At 35.7% G+C, this 17,511-nt stretch overlaps 1 protein-coding gene across 1 annotated transcript in view; it reads left to right on the forward strand.

Annotated features, from left to right (window-relative positions):
• Positions 1–17,511, forward strand: part of LOC136031117 (limb region 1 protein homolog) — a 56,780-nt gene that overhangs the window by 38,179 nt on the left and 1,090 nt on the right. Inside the window, exons 8-10 of the mRNA XM_065710429.1 lie at positions 4,504–4,658; positions 14,329–14,563; positions 15,124–15,280. Coding sequence (XP_065566501.1) covers positions 4,504–4,658; positions 14,329–14,563; positions 15,124–15,280 — 547 coding nt within the window. The remainder of the gene's footprint in view (positions 1–4,503; positions 4,659–14,328; positions 14,564–15,123; positions 15,281–17,511) is intronic.

The following is a 17,511-nucleotide window of genomic DNA, read 5'->3' on the forward strand; positions in this document are numbered from 1 at the left end:
TTTATTCTCCTTTTGTCACATAAAAACCACTTTGGATATTAGTTTGATGATATACGTGTGATAGTGATAAAATTTATCACACTGGTATTCAAGTAAACGACAATTACATTATATGTGTAACAACAAAACTAAAAAGAAAAAAGAAAACGCTTGCTCAATTTATTTGTGTAATGACACTGATAACAACAATGAATTTCTCAACTAATTTAAAATTAATTAAATTGAGAATATCTGCCCCAATGGGCTGGACTGATCTCAGAATTAGGTGAAACACTGCTGTGGTGAAAAAAGGATGAATTCTGCAAATATTCAAACTCACTCCAAGAAACACAACAAACTCCTAAAAACAGAAATTCAAACAAAGTAGAGGAACTGTAGGCTAAGTAAAAAACGACGTAACGCATGTGGAAATAAACCCTCTAAATCTATTGAGAACCCAACAACATAATAGAGAATAAATGCCGCCAATCCGTAGGACTTGCTTGGTTTCAGGGAACGGGCTATATGCTCCTTAAAATTGATCCCTAAATCTAATTAAAATTAGAATTGATTTTTAAAAAAAAATCCCTTTTGAATTTCTTTGACGTAGTTCGAAGAAGTAGAACTTGAATCTGCCGCAACTTGCTGGGCTTCACGGAGCATATTTGTAAATATTGTATTTTAACTATTTTACTGCGCCTTTTCATTTCCATTTCATATTCTTTTAAATCATTGAGAGGTCATTTGGTCTTATGTTTAGATAGAAAAGACATATCGCTTAGAAACCATCAAAAAATGGAAAAGGAAGCGCGGAAATCCTAAATATATTAACTTTATCTGAATTTCCTTACTTAAGCCTGTTGAAGGATCACTTGTCTCTAGAAATTTAATACTCCTCCCTAAAAAACACCAATTTCTAGTAATCAGTATTTTAGAGAAGGGAAATGACCGTGAAAAGCCATATACCTGTTCATTTACTCTTGCTTCTATCTGTTTATTCATTTGTGGTTTTTTTATTAGCTGTGTGCTGTAAAAATTGAAAATCTTCAAAGCAGAAGGCTAATACTTTCTTTTAAATAAATAATACAAAGGAAAAATTTAAGCATCATATATAAAATGAATTCTCAATCAGAAGAAAAAGCTTGTATTTCTTTGAAATAGAAGCCGTCCCCCGGAAAAAAGTCGCTAATTTCGTTTGAATTTGTCAGCAAAATTGAACTTACTTGTCTTTTTTTAGTGTGCAATTTGTTGAAAGTCAGTGTGAAACCTTGAATTTATAGTCAGTGCGAAAGACTCGCCAAATGCGAGTCTTGAAATATTCTTGGAAATCAGACTGGAAAATTGATTTTTCAAATGACTGGAAAACCATATAGAAAATCAAAGCTGGGTTTCTAGTGCTAATATTAACCTCTGTTATGGATCTCTATTTTCTAATATTAAATTTACTATAATTTTGCCTTTGATCAGAGAGATGCCTTCCCAGGGGTTTTTCTTCTGAGGAGAGAATAGAGTAAAGATTTTGAAATGGTACTCTCTTGACTAGTTAGATTGCTTCTATTCAAGTTCTATCGCTTATATATTGTTGTTATTTTCCTTCCAATTCCTATGGTTTCTCGGTTTTTCAGTGGATTCTTCAATGAGAAAATGAAAAGTAAACGCAATACAGCGACCAATAGCCATAAGGTGACCAAAGAAAGACTAATATTCCTTGCTCTACCACTCAAACATATAAAACCAGAGTTTTACCAATCAACTGTATCATTTTTTGACTCCGAACTCACACGAGGGATGCTTGTAGGGAGGGTAGGGCCTTTTGGCCCAAGCCTAATATAATTTTTTTACTTACTAAATTATTTAATATAATTTATTTATAATTTTTGCAAACTTTTACATATTATTCGTATTATCTGTATTTTTTTATCCACTTTATCAAGCTTTCTGAAATGATGCCTGCTTTATACCTAATTTGAACAGCTACATTCTTCTTTGGACGCTAAACGGCTTGCTCATGCCGATTCAGTAAAACACAGAACTGTTCAAATTTGTCAGTTTAATTTAACAAAAAGGCAATGTGAAGTATAAACCGCCACAATCGATGCGTATGACTGAGCAGAAAAACAAAGAAGGAAAAGGGGTTAATACGGGTTCGTAAGAGGGGTCTCGATATGATTCTTTCAACGAGATGAATTTCCACACATATGATCTCTCAAGTGTTTCAACGGGTCTGGATGACGTATCATTACAGATTATTGTAAACGTGCCATTTCATGTTTGTAGAGTAACTTTTTACTTACACAAAACATAAACATTGCTAATCAACGAAAACGCAAATGCCTTGTGGTATAATGAAGCGCATCACCTGTTACAAAGAAAAGGAGAAATCATCCTGCAGGCTACATTTTCAATAATTTAAACATCTTACCAAAGTATCTTACCATCTTAACAGAATAGCCATATCTTACATCATAATAGCTACGTCTTACCAGAATAAAACAAAAATAACCTGACACTGCATAGTCGCAACGTGTTTCTTCAATACACAGAAATAATATGAAAAAAACTTCGTTTTCTTAAAGAGTTAAAGAGGCTGCGTCCCAAAGTTGAACCTTAAAACGTACAGGAATTAGAAGAGGCAGTTGGGGGGCTGCCGCCCCCCAAACCCCCAGCTTTTAAAGACTCTTTTGTACAGGTTTTTTGTTTTTTGCTACCCCCCCGCTCTTGGCTTCGGAAAGGCCCTCTTTTAATTAACAAAAAATTGAAATGAATGAATAATGGAATAACTTCGAAAAATGTTAAACACAAGAGGACAGGCGAACCATTGCGCCGAAACTAGTAATTAGTAACAATGAAGTCCCCCCACAAAAAAAAAACTGTACAAAAGAGTCTTTAAAAGCTGGGGGTTTGGGGGGCGGCAGCCCCCCAACTGCCTCTTCTAATTCCTGTACGTTTTAAGGTTCGACTTTGGGACGCAGCCTCTTTAACTCTTTAAGAAAACGAAGTTTTTTTTATATTATTTCTGTACGTTTTTCTACAATCCATGGTGGATGTAATTTAATAATTCCTGTACTCCTCGTACAGGAATTAGGAGAGGAACTTGGGTGGCTGCCGTCCCCCCCCGCTTTTAAATCATTGTATAAAATAGAAAAAAAATTAGATAGAATGACCGAAATGTTTCTTTTGCTCATAAGAAGCTAATATTCTGTTATCTCTCAAATGATAAGCTGTCCAGGTGTTATCAAAATTTTTTTGATGATGTGAAAAAAACCGCCCGTAAGGGACTTGAACCCTTGACCAGAGGATTAAAAGTCCCGCGCTCTACCGACTGAGCTAATCACTTGCACGTGTGTAAATATAACTTCTCAATAACTTTTAAAAATTTCAAATTAACATGGGCTCTTATGGAGAGAAATGCGTTAATTAAGTAGCTAATGCGTGGTTTCTGGAAAACAGGGAAGGAGTTATCGGATCGAGCTGAAATTTCGCGGATAAGCTCCTGGGCCGTAGGGGACCTTAACTTGTGAATTTCAGCCCTATCGGACAACGTTAAAAGGGGGGTGGGGTTGGGGGGTCGAAACTTTCGGGGGGTTAAGATTTTCCTACGAAACTTTCAAAGGCACTTACTCGGAGAATTGCGCATCGAATGAGTCTTCGTACACCCAGATCCAATGTCGGATGTGACCTGTAGGCGTCGAGAAAAAAAAAGAAAATGAATTTTAAGTGGCTATGCGTGGTTTCTGGAAAACAGGGAAGGAGTTATCGGATCGAGCTGAAATTTCGCGGATAAGCTCCTGGGCCCTAGGGGACCTTAACTTGTGAATTTCAGCCCGATCGGACAACGTTAAAGGGGGGCTGGGGTTGACGGGTCGAAACTTTCGGCCAGATTTTCCCCATGAAGGAAAAGTTGGAGGGGGATGAAATTTTGCAGGTTTCTTAGTTGGAGCTCGGGCTACGAAATGCATCCCTCCCCATCCCTCTGCGACCACTGGAACCGAAGATCGCTTAACATTGTCGTGTGTCGCCTCTTTATAGAGGCACGAGTGTGCCTCCTTGATTAAAAAACTGAACCAGAAGATTTGGCGATGGCTACTGGCTCTGGTTGTGGGTTCAAATCCAATGAAAAAATATGATCCTTGAGATGTGGGGTAATTATGATATTGAAAATTGTCGTAAAAATTGTAGAAAATCTTAATGGAAGTTGATGTAATAACTATTATTTCTGTTGATTATTGTGCTTTTGCTTTTGTCAATTTTTTTTTTATATCTAAGACTCCCTGCTTATTTGTAATCTAACTAATCCCTATTTTCTATTATCTCCTTCACCTTTCTGCCTATCTATCTTACCTCTTACTTGACATTTCATAGCTTTCCACTTTTCTGATTTTTCACATACACATTTTTTTTCTCTCCTGGTATATTTCATCAACCATTTTCCTGAAAACAGTTTTTTTTTTTTTTTTTTACAATTTTCCCAATTTTGTTTTTGTTAATCAAATGGAAAAGCAATAATTTCTTTTTGTTTTTCAGAGAAGCACAAACAGTCTGGACGAATAACAAGAAACCTATTCTATCCCCTTGCGATGATTGGTTTGTTTACTGTTACAACAGTTACCATTCTGCTCGTCACATTAAACACCCTACAATTATTGGTTGGAATTAAATCTCTTCCTCAGTCTACTCAGGTATAGTATAGAAAATGATTAATCAGTATGTCCCCCCCCCCTAAAAAAGGATTTTTTAAAAAGGAGGTTTTAGACACTTGGTTTTAGACACTAACCATTAAAGGAGGTTTTAGACTTGGGTTCGTTGAAATGAATGTTTACTATCGCACATTTAAAACAACAATTAAAATTACAAGAAGGAAATATAAGAACGAATTCTAACAATTATAAGAAGAAAGAAAATTGAGTTTATAAGAAGCTTAAAAACGAATTTCGTACGATTTTGTTGCTAGTTAATTCCAAATTTAAACACTTCTTGTTAAAAATAAATTGTGATGCCCAAAAAAGGAGGGGAGTTTAGGAAATCCATAAGAATCGGTTATATAGCAGTAATTTTACCGCAAAATAAAAGGGATTACTTATCATTTCAAATGAGTGGTTGGGAAGGGCTATTCCGAAATGAAAGATTTCTGGAGATGCACCATCATGTTTTTCATGACTTTTTCACAAACCAACTTTATAAATGGCTCAACTGTTCCTCCTATGGCTTCTTGAGTCTCCGTGCGTATATTTTTTTCTTAAAGCAGCCCCAAGGAAAGAAACCTAGGGGCTAAGGTCTCGGCTATTGGACGTACACTCAAGGTCAGTATCACATAGCCTAGCAAATTCTCTTTCACACAATGTCGGGATGAATTTGAAGACAAAAAAGAAAAACAAAATGGGTTAGCAGAACCAAAAGTTATTTATAGGCAATATAGAAGGGATGCACCTCACATTTTGATGCTTTTAAGAACCTCAATTTATCTCGGCCTATTAATTTTCGCTCTCGTGCTGTGCTTTTTCTTTTCTTTTGTTCGCTATTTTCCACTTCTACGTTATTGTTCCCTTCTTATCTGGTGAAAAATTACTTTTAATCCTTGTTTTCTCTTTCTATTCACTTTTTCTATGTCACTTTTTTATCGTTTTCTGTCTTTTCTTATCTTTCAAAAGTTTTACAACTTTTCGTGAGATAAAATATTGGCCATACTTCTTACATATCGAAAAATCGTGATTTACGTTTACTCTACTTAATGCTCTGCTCAGAATGCAGGAGCGCCAAAATATTTGGCGCTCCTAATATATTGGCAAAATATTTGCCAATATATTTGACGAATTTGCTTCTGTTCACAGAAATAGGAGTAAAAAATATAGATTGATGACGCACAGATTGTTATCGGAATAAGTGCAAACAATCTTGGATACACAATCTTAATTTAGATGCACGTTGAAAAATATAGTGAGAAAGGACTACTCGTAAAAATTAGCTTAAGTTTTGATTGAGAAGATTACTTACTAAAAAAAGTAAAATTGGTAAAGCTACAGTAAGAAGGCGGTAAAATTAGCAAAACTATACTACCATCTTGGAAAATTTGCCATGATAGCTAACTGCAAAAAGTGCTTACTCCGGTAAATATTGTACAAATGACTCTTTAACGTAAATAGAAACTCTCCTGTAAAGGTGATTTAGAATGGTGGTATAACTGACAAAATGGTACTTATATACAAGTCTGTGTCTTTTGTCAGGTTGAGGAATTCCTTAAAGTCTCGATTCAATTTTTCAATGTTATGTTAAACTCATGGACGGCTTGTGTGACCTAAAGAAAAGTACCAATTCGAGCCCCTTAATGTACTAAAATCGTTCCTATGGTACAAGAAAGAGTAGTTGATTTATAATGTTGCTCATTAACCTAACAGCAAGATTTTTTTTTATCTAGAGGTATGCTTTCGATTATTTCCAAGACTCCAAAACAGTTTATCTGCTGTGGAACGCAGCGGCGGGGCTAAGTGGAAACGGAGCTCGAAAAAGTCACAATACACACGAGTAAAAAGAAAAAAAAGACAATGCAAATTGGATAAGAATTTTTTCTGGGAGGGGGTATACAAACTATATATCTTATGAGTATAGAATTAGTCGACGGAGAGGACTACGAAGGGGAGTGGGAACATCATTACGAAAAAAATGAATATTTATTTCACTGCTTTCATTTCATGATTTTTTTTTTCTCACGGAACTTGTTTCTGGTTTTTTAAGTTTGACGATCCCTCAAATCGTACTAAGAAAGAAATCCATAACATTGTGAAATTAATTAAAAAAAATAATTTTAATAAAATTAAAGTTTTGTTGATTCTCCGATTCGCTTACTAACTTGACAAAGGAAAACAAATTGTGAGGGAGCCCCTCCCCCATCATGTAGAGCCCCTACCCTCCCCTTTTCATGTACCGGGTCAACCCTAATTGCACGCTATCCTATTCACAAGAATTGTCACCTTTTGCAGCGAGCATAGTTTACGTAGACTGGAAATGTCTCTCTTGGTGTGAGACAATATTGAATACCGCTATATGTCATTTGACTCAGATTTTTTTTCCATGGCTGAGGTTACATAATCAGGTGTTTTCCAAACTTAGGCATAGAAGTATAATTTAGTCATTTGCCCAACAGTTGTCTCAAGTTTTGTTCCTTTTAGTTCCTACTGTATGTCCAAAAGCGGCATTTATGTATAGCCTTTTGCCCTAAAAATTGTTTCTACTATTGTTTGTAGTTCTTGGAGTTTAACTATAAAGACATTTACAATTAGCTATTTGCTCGTAGAATTCTTTCAAGTTATTTTTTTGTAGTTCCCACTGTTTTACAAAATAATAAGTTTATTTTTAGCCGTTTTCCCAAACTGTTTTAGGTTTCCTTTTTTTTGTAGTTCTCGACCTTTTACTAAATAATAAGTTTATATTTAGCCATTTTCCAAAACTGTTTCAGGTTTTCTTTTTTTGTAGTTCTCACCGTTTTACTAAATAATAAGTTTAAACTTAGCCATTTTCGCAAACTGGTTCAGGTTTCCTTTTTTTTGTAGTTCTCGGCGTTTCACTAAATAATAAGTTTATTTTTAGCCATTTTCCCAAACTGTTTCATGTTTTCTTTTTTTCTTTGTAGTTCCCACTGTTTTACTAATTATAAGTTTATATTTAGCCATTTTCCCAAATGTTTCAGGTTTCCTTTTTTTTTAGTTCTCAGCATTTTACTAAATAATAAGTTTATATTTAGCCATTTTCCCAAACTGTTTCAGGTTTTCTCTTTTTTTTGTTGTAGTTCTCACTGTTTCACTAAATTATAAGTTTATATCTAGCCATCTTCTTAAACTGTTACAGGTTTTCTTTTTTTTTGTGGTTCTCGGCGTTTTACTAAATAATAAGTTTGTATTTAGCCATTATCCCAAACTGTTTAAGGTTTTCTTTTTTTTGTAGTCCCCGCAGCTTTCTCTTCAATTTTTATTATAAACATAAAATAAGATTTAAAGTGTGTTTTGAACTACAAAATGTTCAATTGTGAGATAAGATCATTTTGAAGGCAACTCTGTATGCAAAGGCCAAGGTGAAGAAAGTATATTTTTATACTTTACTAGCTGTTGGGGTGGCGCTTCGCGCCACCCCAACACCTAGTTGGTGGGGCGCTTCGCGCCCCCCCAAGCCCCCCCGCGCGCGTAAGTCGTTACGTGCCATATTAGTTACGCGCCATTGTAGTTGTGTCCCTGTGTCCCACCTGTGAATATAGATAGATTTATATATGTGTTTCAAACTACGTAAAAATTGCGAATATACAACATTCTTGGCTTTCCCATTGTCTGTCCATATACAAAGCCGTATGTACTAATAATGACGTCATATGCAAACGCTCTTTTTACAAACAAACAAACATGCATACACACAACTCGTTTTTATATAGATAGATAGATAGATAGATACAATACAAATTAACTACGTAAAACTTGTGAATATACAACAGTCTTCGCTGTCCCATTGTCTGTGCGTATAAATAGATTGTCAGGTTTACCGACCCTCAAAGATGCAACATACAATTGTACATTGGTAAAGCAATCTGTATTAAGATCTATACCGCATTTTTCTAGTGATTGCCCTTGAGCTTTGTTGATGATGGTTGCAAATGCTAATCGAATTGGGAATTGCAATCTTTTAAATTGAAAAAGCAGATCCGTTGGAATCATGGGAATGCGAGGAATAAGAACAGCCTCACCCTCATAAGGCCCTGTCAAGATTGTGGCCTCTATTAGGTTTTCCATTGTTTTTTTTTACGGCAAGTCACGTGCCATTGCAAAGCTTTGGTGGGTTGATATTTCTTAAAAGTATTATTGGTACGCCTATTTTTAGTTGTAGCACGTGTGGTGGAAACCCTGAAGGATCTATGGAATTTAAAAATTCAGATGGATAATTAACCGCTTCATTTGGTTCCAAAATACAAATTAACTGCGTAAAACTTGCGAATATACAACATTCTTCGCTGTCCAATTGTCGCTGCATATAAATAGATTGTCAGGTTTACCGACCCTCGAACATGCAACGTACAATTTGTCCATGGGAAAAACAATCAGTATTAAGATCTATACCACATTTTTCTAATGATTGACCTTGAGCTTTGTTAATGGTGATTGCAAATGCTAATCGAATTGGGAATTGCAATCTTTTAAATTGAAAAGGCAGATCCGTTGGAATCATGGGAATGCGAGGAATAAGAACAGCCTCACCCTCAAAAGGCCCTGTCAAGATTGTGGCCTCTATTAGGTTTTCCATTGTTTTTTTTACGGCAAGTCGAGTGCCATTGCAAAGCTTTGGTGGGTTTATATTTCTTAAAAGTATTATTGGTACGCCTATTTTTAGTTGTAGCACGTGTGGTGGAAACCCTGAAAGATCTATGGAATTTAAAAATTCAGATGGATAATTAACCGCTTCATTTGGTTCCAAAACTGTGTCGACTGACTTGTAAAGGACTGCCTGGTCTCGAATCTTGGTCAAAACAATATTGTTGATTTCGTGGACGTCTATATTTTTGGGTGCGAGAATCGCTCTTTCACTTAGCCATTTATTATTTTTATAATTTTTTAGAATATTCGGAAATACTTTTTCAATCAATTCATTTTTGGACGTCACTAAATTACAGAAATCAGCAGGTAGTTGTATACGTCCTGAAATTGAGTCTACTGGGAGCTTTCCGTTTCCCATTGCCAGCAATTGATCTGAAAATGTTTGACCAGAGTCATCGTTTTGCAATCGGACACGCATATTTGTAGTTAATTTTAATGTTTTTACGTGTGCCCATAAATTAGAATTTTTCAGGCAAGCATTCATTTCGTCTGCAGGAGTTGATCTAGGTATTATAGGTAATGTTTGCCTGAAATCTCCCGCAAGCAATATTAATGTGCTGCCAAAGGGTTTCGACTTCCCTCGCAAATCTTTCAAGCATTGATCCAGAGCCTCGAGCGATTTTTTGTGTGCCATTGTGCACTCATCCCAAATAATAAGTTTGCATTGCTGCAATACTTTACCCATCCCAGATGATTTGGAAATATTGCACGTGGGAGTTTCTGTAGAATGCAAGTTCAGAGGCAATTTCAAAGCGGAATGAGCAGTTCTTCCACCAGGCAGCAATGTTGCGGCTATTCCGGACGACGCAATTGCCAACGCTATATCATTTTTTGATCGAATTGATGCCAGAATCAGTTTTATCACAAACGTTTTACCAGTACCTCCTGGCGCATCCAAAAAGAAAATTTCTCCAACGTTGTTATCGACACAATGCATTATCGTATCATAAATGTCTTTTTGTTCCGACGTTAACTTGGAAATGTTATTTTGTACATACGACAATAGATCACTCGTACTGTAACTTTGTTCACGATCCAATTCCACACATGTCGAAACAGCAGCGATACGGTTAGGTGAAGGCATTCCCAAATCCTGAAGAGGTTTGTTTGCCATACGTACGCACAAATCTTCTATAACAACTAAAGTGTAGTTATAAATTTCTGATGTAAAATCAAAAGTCATATCTGACGTCTCTAACTGTTTTCGATGGAGTATATCTTCGGACATTTTTGACTTATATTTTTCCCATAACTCTGTAGGAGCTGATGGAGAGCAAGTTGTTAAAATGATGCCAAACAATGCACAAATTTGACTTGGGGTTGACGTTTCGCACGCGTCATTGATGCAGTTATCCCAGTGTTGGTCATTCTCCAATAAATTCAGAGCTTGGCATGCACTACGGTAAGTGTCATGTATAGTACCATTTACAGTCCTCAAATACTCAAAGGATGTCGGACCGGGTACATTCACCAAAAGCAGGCGTAGAAAGAAGCATTCATGTTGATTGGGGTGAACGGTGTAGAGTCTTCCTATCGTGGTATCTTTGAAGATGGTAGGTTGGCCGTCGACTGACTTACCCTGTTTTCGACGTTCAAATACTTTATTTTTAGTATTCCACGTGTAATACGAAGGCACTTCAGTATACAGCAGTTTTTTTGCAAAAGAATCATTTTTGCAAAGCGAAAAAAAAAGCTGTTAATGTTGTATCCGGTGGATTCAGGACTCTTTGTTGCACGTTGGTTTCCGTGAAATAAACACGTTGTCCATTCTGTAAATGTACCGCTAAGTGAAAAACAGCTGGACTACGTTCATTTATCGGAAATGAAAGAATTCGCCAAACAGCTTCATTACTGCTTATGTATCTTCCAGCCTGATATTGTACGATTTCATCGAAATCTTTGATTTCGGGCTGCAAGCCAAAAACTGCCATGTCACTGCCTTTGTTGACGTATTTACAAATGTATTTGATTGCCTTTACGGAGTTACAGTATTCAACGTTTATGTGTGCATTAAATGTTTTTGATAATAATGGGGAATATGGAACAACCCACTGGTTATCTACTTCGATGGTGGTACCGTTACGCTTCTTTATTATTGCTGTTTTACCGCCATCTTCAGTAGATCTTCTTCTATATTGTGGGTAACCATCATTGCCAGTAATTGTGTTTGATACTAAAAGTCGAGGATATTGCTTTGTGCACCTTCCTTTGGCCATGCATGGTGAATTTTCGTTCAGTGCACCGCAAGGTCCATGTATCATATTTTTTACAATAATATCATGTAACCCCTTATCGACATTTTTATCAGGTATTTCAGCGGAAATCACATCATCAATTTCGTTCGAAGTAATTTTTTTATGTAGCCAGATTAGTATATGTGCGTGTGGCAAACCTCGTTTTTGCCATTCCACTGAGTACATCCAGCATCGCACTGACCCAAACACTTCAAGTTTTACAATGTAGTTTATCAGTGATTTCAACTTTTGCCGGAAGACACGGGCCGTAATGTCATGCCTATGAACCGCCGATTGTCCTTGAAGTAAAAGCTGCAGTATCTCGTCCCAAGATTGATTACATGTAAATGTAATAAATAAATCTGGACGACCATAGAGACGAACATACGCAATAGCATCTTGAGCATATTCATGCATATGACGGGGACTGCCAGCATATGACGAAGGTAAAATTGTTAATCTTCCAACGTTTGTGGTATTACCGTCATTTATAACTGCATCTCGCAAATGAATGTATTGTTCAGATCGGAGCTTGGTCTGATTCAGGCGGATATATAGCAAACGTTCTGATTTAATTTTAGCATACATATCAACGACGAATTGGTGAAACAATTCACGGCATTTTAAAATATAATTTTCTTCATCCTGCCGAATCATTAGTCTATAGGAATAATAATGCATTGCACTGCATTTCTTATTCATTTCTTTGTTAGTGGCTGGATTCATCAATTTAATATTAAAGTGATAGCCGTCGGCTCCATCCCAAAAAATGATAGGATATTGTAGGGCATCGTAGCATCGATGAGTTTCAGCAATTCTTAACAACTGAGCGTTTCGCTTATGAAGAATAATATCTCGAGGTAAAAACTGATCACCGACCATAACGATTGCCACTTCGTCGATAGTTGGAGCATTGTATCTACGCACATGTTGGCCAGGAGGCGTTTTGTCAGCGGAAATAACAATTTTATGCGTATCAGTAGGCATCAAATCGATGGCTGTTTTGAACAGACGCACTAAATTATTATTTTCGTGGAAAAGATGTTGCAATTGGGAAACGATTGTCCTTTCAACGTTGGGAGAAATTTCGCAACATGCATTCAATTCAGAATTTCTATCACTGATGAAGTACAATTGTAAAAATTTATGATTCTCGCCTGAGAATGGTAGAAGGGACCCTGCTCTATGATAAATTTGCCCTTTTACTTTGAAAGTAGACATAAATTGATCTGGATTTTCGATTTGGGCTCCAAACGACGTCATTTGGAAACATGAGTCGTATTTTCTGATTTTTGACAAAAAACGCTTAGATTCCGACGTAGTTCCAGTAAGGAAAGTCTTCAATGGCTCTGGTGGTGCAGCCAATAGAGGAAGTTTAACTTTTCCTGAGGCGCAACACATGCCCATTGTTTCACCATTGAATTTCAAGGCCTTGCAATAGGGACAAATTTTAGACATTGTCCCGATTTGAACACATCTACTCAAGCTATAATCATCGACTGGGTTGTACCTGAATGCCAGGCGATAACTTTCAGGTTGCTCTGATTCCTCGGCACGCTTTCTTTTCTTACTTTCTCTATCAGCAGCAAGCCTGATTTCTTGCTGTTCTTGTGATTCCTCGGCACGCTTTCTTTTCTTACTTTCTCTATCAGCAGCAAGCCTGATTTCTTGCTGTTCTTGTAATTCCTCGGCACGCCTTCTTTTTTCACTTTCTCTTTTAGCAGCAAGTCTGCTTCCGCGTTGCTCTGGTAGTTCCTCGGCACGCTTTCTGTTCTTTCTTTCTCTATCAGCCTCATGCCTGTTTCCTTGCTGTTCTTTTGATTCCTCGGCACGCTTTCTGTGCTTTCTTTCTCTATCAGCCTCAAGCCTGTTTCCTTGCTGTTCTTTTGATTCCTCGGCACGCCTTCTTTTTTCACTTTCTCTTTTAGCAGCAAGTCTGCTTTCGCGTTGCTCTGGTAGTTCCTCGGCACGCTTTCTTTTCTGACTTTCTCTATCAGCAGCAAGTTTTTTGGCATAGACTCTTTGAGCATCTTCATCGGCTTTTGCCATGGTAAGTTCATCAGTCATTGTAAACTTAAACATTAATAGATTTCTACGTGAACATATGTCTTAAATATCTTGAATGACGTCACCGTCAAAGCAAAAATGACGACAACTAATTTCATGACGTCAGTCAACACAGAAACATGACGTCACCTGATCCACAGACAGACACACAGACAGACAACTTATTTTTATATATATAGATAAGCTTTTCTTGTGCAACATGAACTGCTCATAAGACATATCAGTTTACTCCATCTTAGCTTTTGTTTTTTCTAGGTTTTAATGCTAAGCTCTTGATTTGCTTTTAACCCTGCATGATCGTAATAAAGTCCCTAATGGTGAGAATTAATACTTTAGAACAAAGAAGAAAAAATCGAAAGGAAAGAAAAAAGGTCTCATGCTCAAAGATACTGTACATGTTCAAAAACAAGCTTAAACCAAAAGCCATAGACCTTATTTCTATCCAATGAATGATATCCTATAAGCTGTCGTGGAAAAAGTGGGCTAGCATTTGGCTGCTTTTGGAATTCTGTCGAAGTCTGCTATTGGCAGCTTTGGAACTCCTCCCTTGCATGCCTATAACCTATTTGGTTCTCTACATTCTTTGTCACTTTGCAACTCTGTTTATTTTACAATGGTATACCTAAGAAATCTGCATATCCTTAAATTCCCTTAATCTCACTGCTAATTTTTGTTTATTCAGTGTGTATTTTTTTTTTCAGGAGCAGTTTGCATTGGGGATAAGTTCGTTGTCGGTCCTCGGATCTACTGGTGCCTACCTTGAAATCCTTATAATATTTTATTTGATGGCTACCACTTTAGTTGGATTATATACATTGCCTTTGATCAAGAAAATTCGACCAAGGAAAATGAACACGCCTATAACCCATATTATATTGGATTGTGGTTTTGTTCTAATTCTTAGCTCTGCCTTGCCACTTCTTGCCAGAACCCTAGGTAACCTCCCAGTTTATTCACTGAATTAAATTAAAGGGTAAAATTTTTAAGTTAAGAGTCATTTAGAGGTTTTGTTTCAGAAAAAAATATGTATGATCATGAAGAATAAATTTACGGCTGTTGGAACCGAAAGCTATTTGAGAAGCTTTGCATTGAGATAATTCCAGACAATTGGGTTTAAAAACCAAAAAGGTGTGCGGAAAATTTAAAGTTTATGCCTAAGCAAAATTATAAACGAATGTTATCATGAATTTAAATCTTATAAAATGAGAAAACGGTGTAATCTTTTACAGCTTCTAAAAAAATCTCGTATCTTCAAAATGTATCTGGTTAATTTATTTTTTTTAAAGAGAATGTGTTTTGACCTTGGATGTCTTATTTGCTCTTCAGTCCTTTGCAAGTATACCAAGAGCTATGTATTATCTTTTACAAAATTTTGTTTAAAAAAAAATGTCAAAGACTGGGTGTCTTTTTATTGAATTATGGGTATTTAGACATTAAAACAATTCCAGCATCGCATTTCATTCTATTTTAAGTCTATTTTTTATTTTTTATTTCAGGGATCACAAATTTTGATTTACTTGGTGATTTTGGCCGTATTCGATGGCTAGGAAATTTTTACATTATTCTTGCCTATAATATTCTATTTGCCGTTCTTAGTGGATTGTGTATTGCCAAGACATTTACAGTCAAGGTCCGGAAGGAACTATTTCTAAGGTTCGTTCAGTTTTTTAGACTTTGCTAAAAAAACATTTGGTTCCAATGCTCAATTGTCGAAGACCATCGTGTTCATCGTGAGACATCCTGTCCAAGGTGAAGGTCCCACTGACAGACGCCCCATGACAAACTTCTCACTCTCTTTTCTTGTAACAAAAGGCATTCGAGTTTTTGGAAAACTTTCCACTAATTGAATCCTTTTTTGTTGACCTCTGGTTGTTATTCAAGCCTTTGAAATAAATTTAAAATGAAATTTAGTTGTATGAATCTAATAGATAAGGATTTTTCGTCAAAAATTTGACTTGGAAAACAATGAGTAAATTTTTTTGTCCGTTACAAATATATATAAAAAAAATGTCACGTAACGAAGTAAAATAAGAACATTACCAATAAACAACAAAGGCACCGTCTAATAGCTTAGTAATGACTATGCTTTTGGTTTAGTGAAGCAGCAAATTGGCACACTCATTCCATAACAAGCAGAAATTATCATAGAGACTGGATATTATCATATTTGGGATAATTCTATATTATATTATTTTGCTATATTATTAAATATTTATATATTTTTTATTTTATCTATTTATTTGTGTAGTATTACTTATTTTATTATTATTTTGTTATTTATTATACTGTATTTGATGTACAATAATATTGCTATATTTAAGATAAGGTCATATAAATTATGTTTGGGATTCTACTAATGTGTTTTAGAGGTGTTACACCGAAAATATGTTTTGCATACTTATAGATAAGAGATCTAATGTATTTCTTTCATTATCTTTAAATATAATACATAATGCTGAATGTGCACAGCCATTAATGCACAGCCATTATGCACGCTCTTACAAATACTACAGTTACAACGCTTGAAGCACCATATTCCGTACGAGTCTTTTCAGCATAAATTTCTGTTAGGTCATCATGGATTTGTTTCATATTATGGCTGATAGGGAGTTCATGGTAGGTTGAAAGAATTTGATTTTGAAAAAAATCACCTAATCACTAAACTTGACCTTGAATGAATCATCATCATGACTCATTGGATCAAAAATAAGCGAAACCCGTTTACTAGACCTAGATGATAATGACGAAATTCTTATTTCTGGTGATATATAATAAGATTTCCAATGAGCTTCGGGTTGTCTTTGATCATCCTTCTTTGGATACTTGCGCCCATCATCGTAGCTCAAGGCAGCGTTTTCCCTTCAAAGATTTTCCCTCTAAATTAAGGCTCTTAGGGGAAATATTTTCGAACTGGAATCGCGGTCCTAAGTCCCTCTCGCAATTAGAAATGGAGATAAATATTGCCTTATAGGCAAGTGGAATATAAATTTCGAATATTAGTTTTAATTTTTTTAATATTTAGTGTCAATTATAGTTAAGATTGAATTTCAGAAATAGAATTTTCTAGAAATTGCTATCCGTAAATTGTACCTGGCCCTCCCCAATTTGGTCAAAGAGCTAAAAATTAAGACGTCACGGAATCCTAGAATTTTTTAGAAAACGGAAGTAGTCAAGTTTAGAGTTTGATTATTTGTGGATTGCCTGCTCAAATGTTCTTCTCAGATGTCAGGGCTTTTACCTTTAATCTTTGTTTTTGTGTTGACACGTCTTTATTTCCCCGGTTAGAAGTTTCCTTTTCGCGTTACTTTGTTGTTACCTCTCTGGTCGATTTTGTGTTTACAAAATATGAAATAAATTGTTTTTGTTATCAGTAAGACGATTAGCCCATCAACTGGGTTTGTTTTTAAAGAAGATTCAGAAAGCAAAATAAAATTGGCAAAAAGCTTACCAAGTTAATAAGCTGAATTTTGTGGAGTTAGAGGTAGAATTCACACATCAAGAATTCGTTCGGAAAAAAAAATCTATTTATTTTTTATTTTTAAATGATTCCTTGAAGTAATAAAAAAAATCGCTGTTTAAAAGCGGTTATAAAAATTAGAAAAGATACGGTTATAATCTTTTTGAATACTGCTACTAATTTGAAAACTTGAGATTTTTCTGATTAAGAATCAGCAACTTTTACTATCAGTTGTATTTCCGTTCATCTTCCTTATATATGAGTTGAAGAGTTGAATTTTTTTTCCACAGACCACACTGCCTTTCTTTGACAAAACGAATAAGAATCTCAATAGGAATAATTCCTTTATTAGACAGTAAAAAACAAATACAAAAGTTCTGAATACGCCGTTCGAACTGACCTTTGACTCGGGCAAGTGCTCCATATG

This window comes from Artemia franciscana, chromosome 9 (assembly GCF_032884065.1).
Source record: "Artemia franciscana chromosome 9, ASM3288406v1, whole genome shotgun sequence".
NCBI lineage: Eukaryota > Metazoa > Arthropoda > Branchiopoda > Anostraca > Artemiidae > Artemia > Artemia franciscana.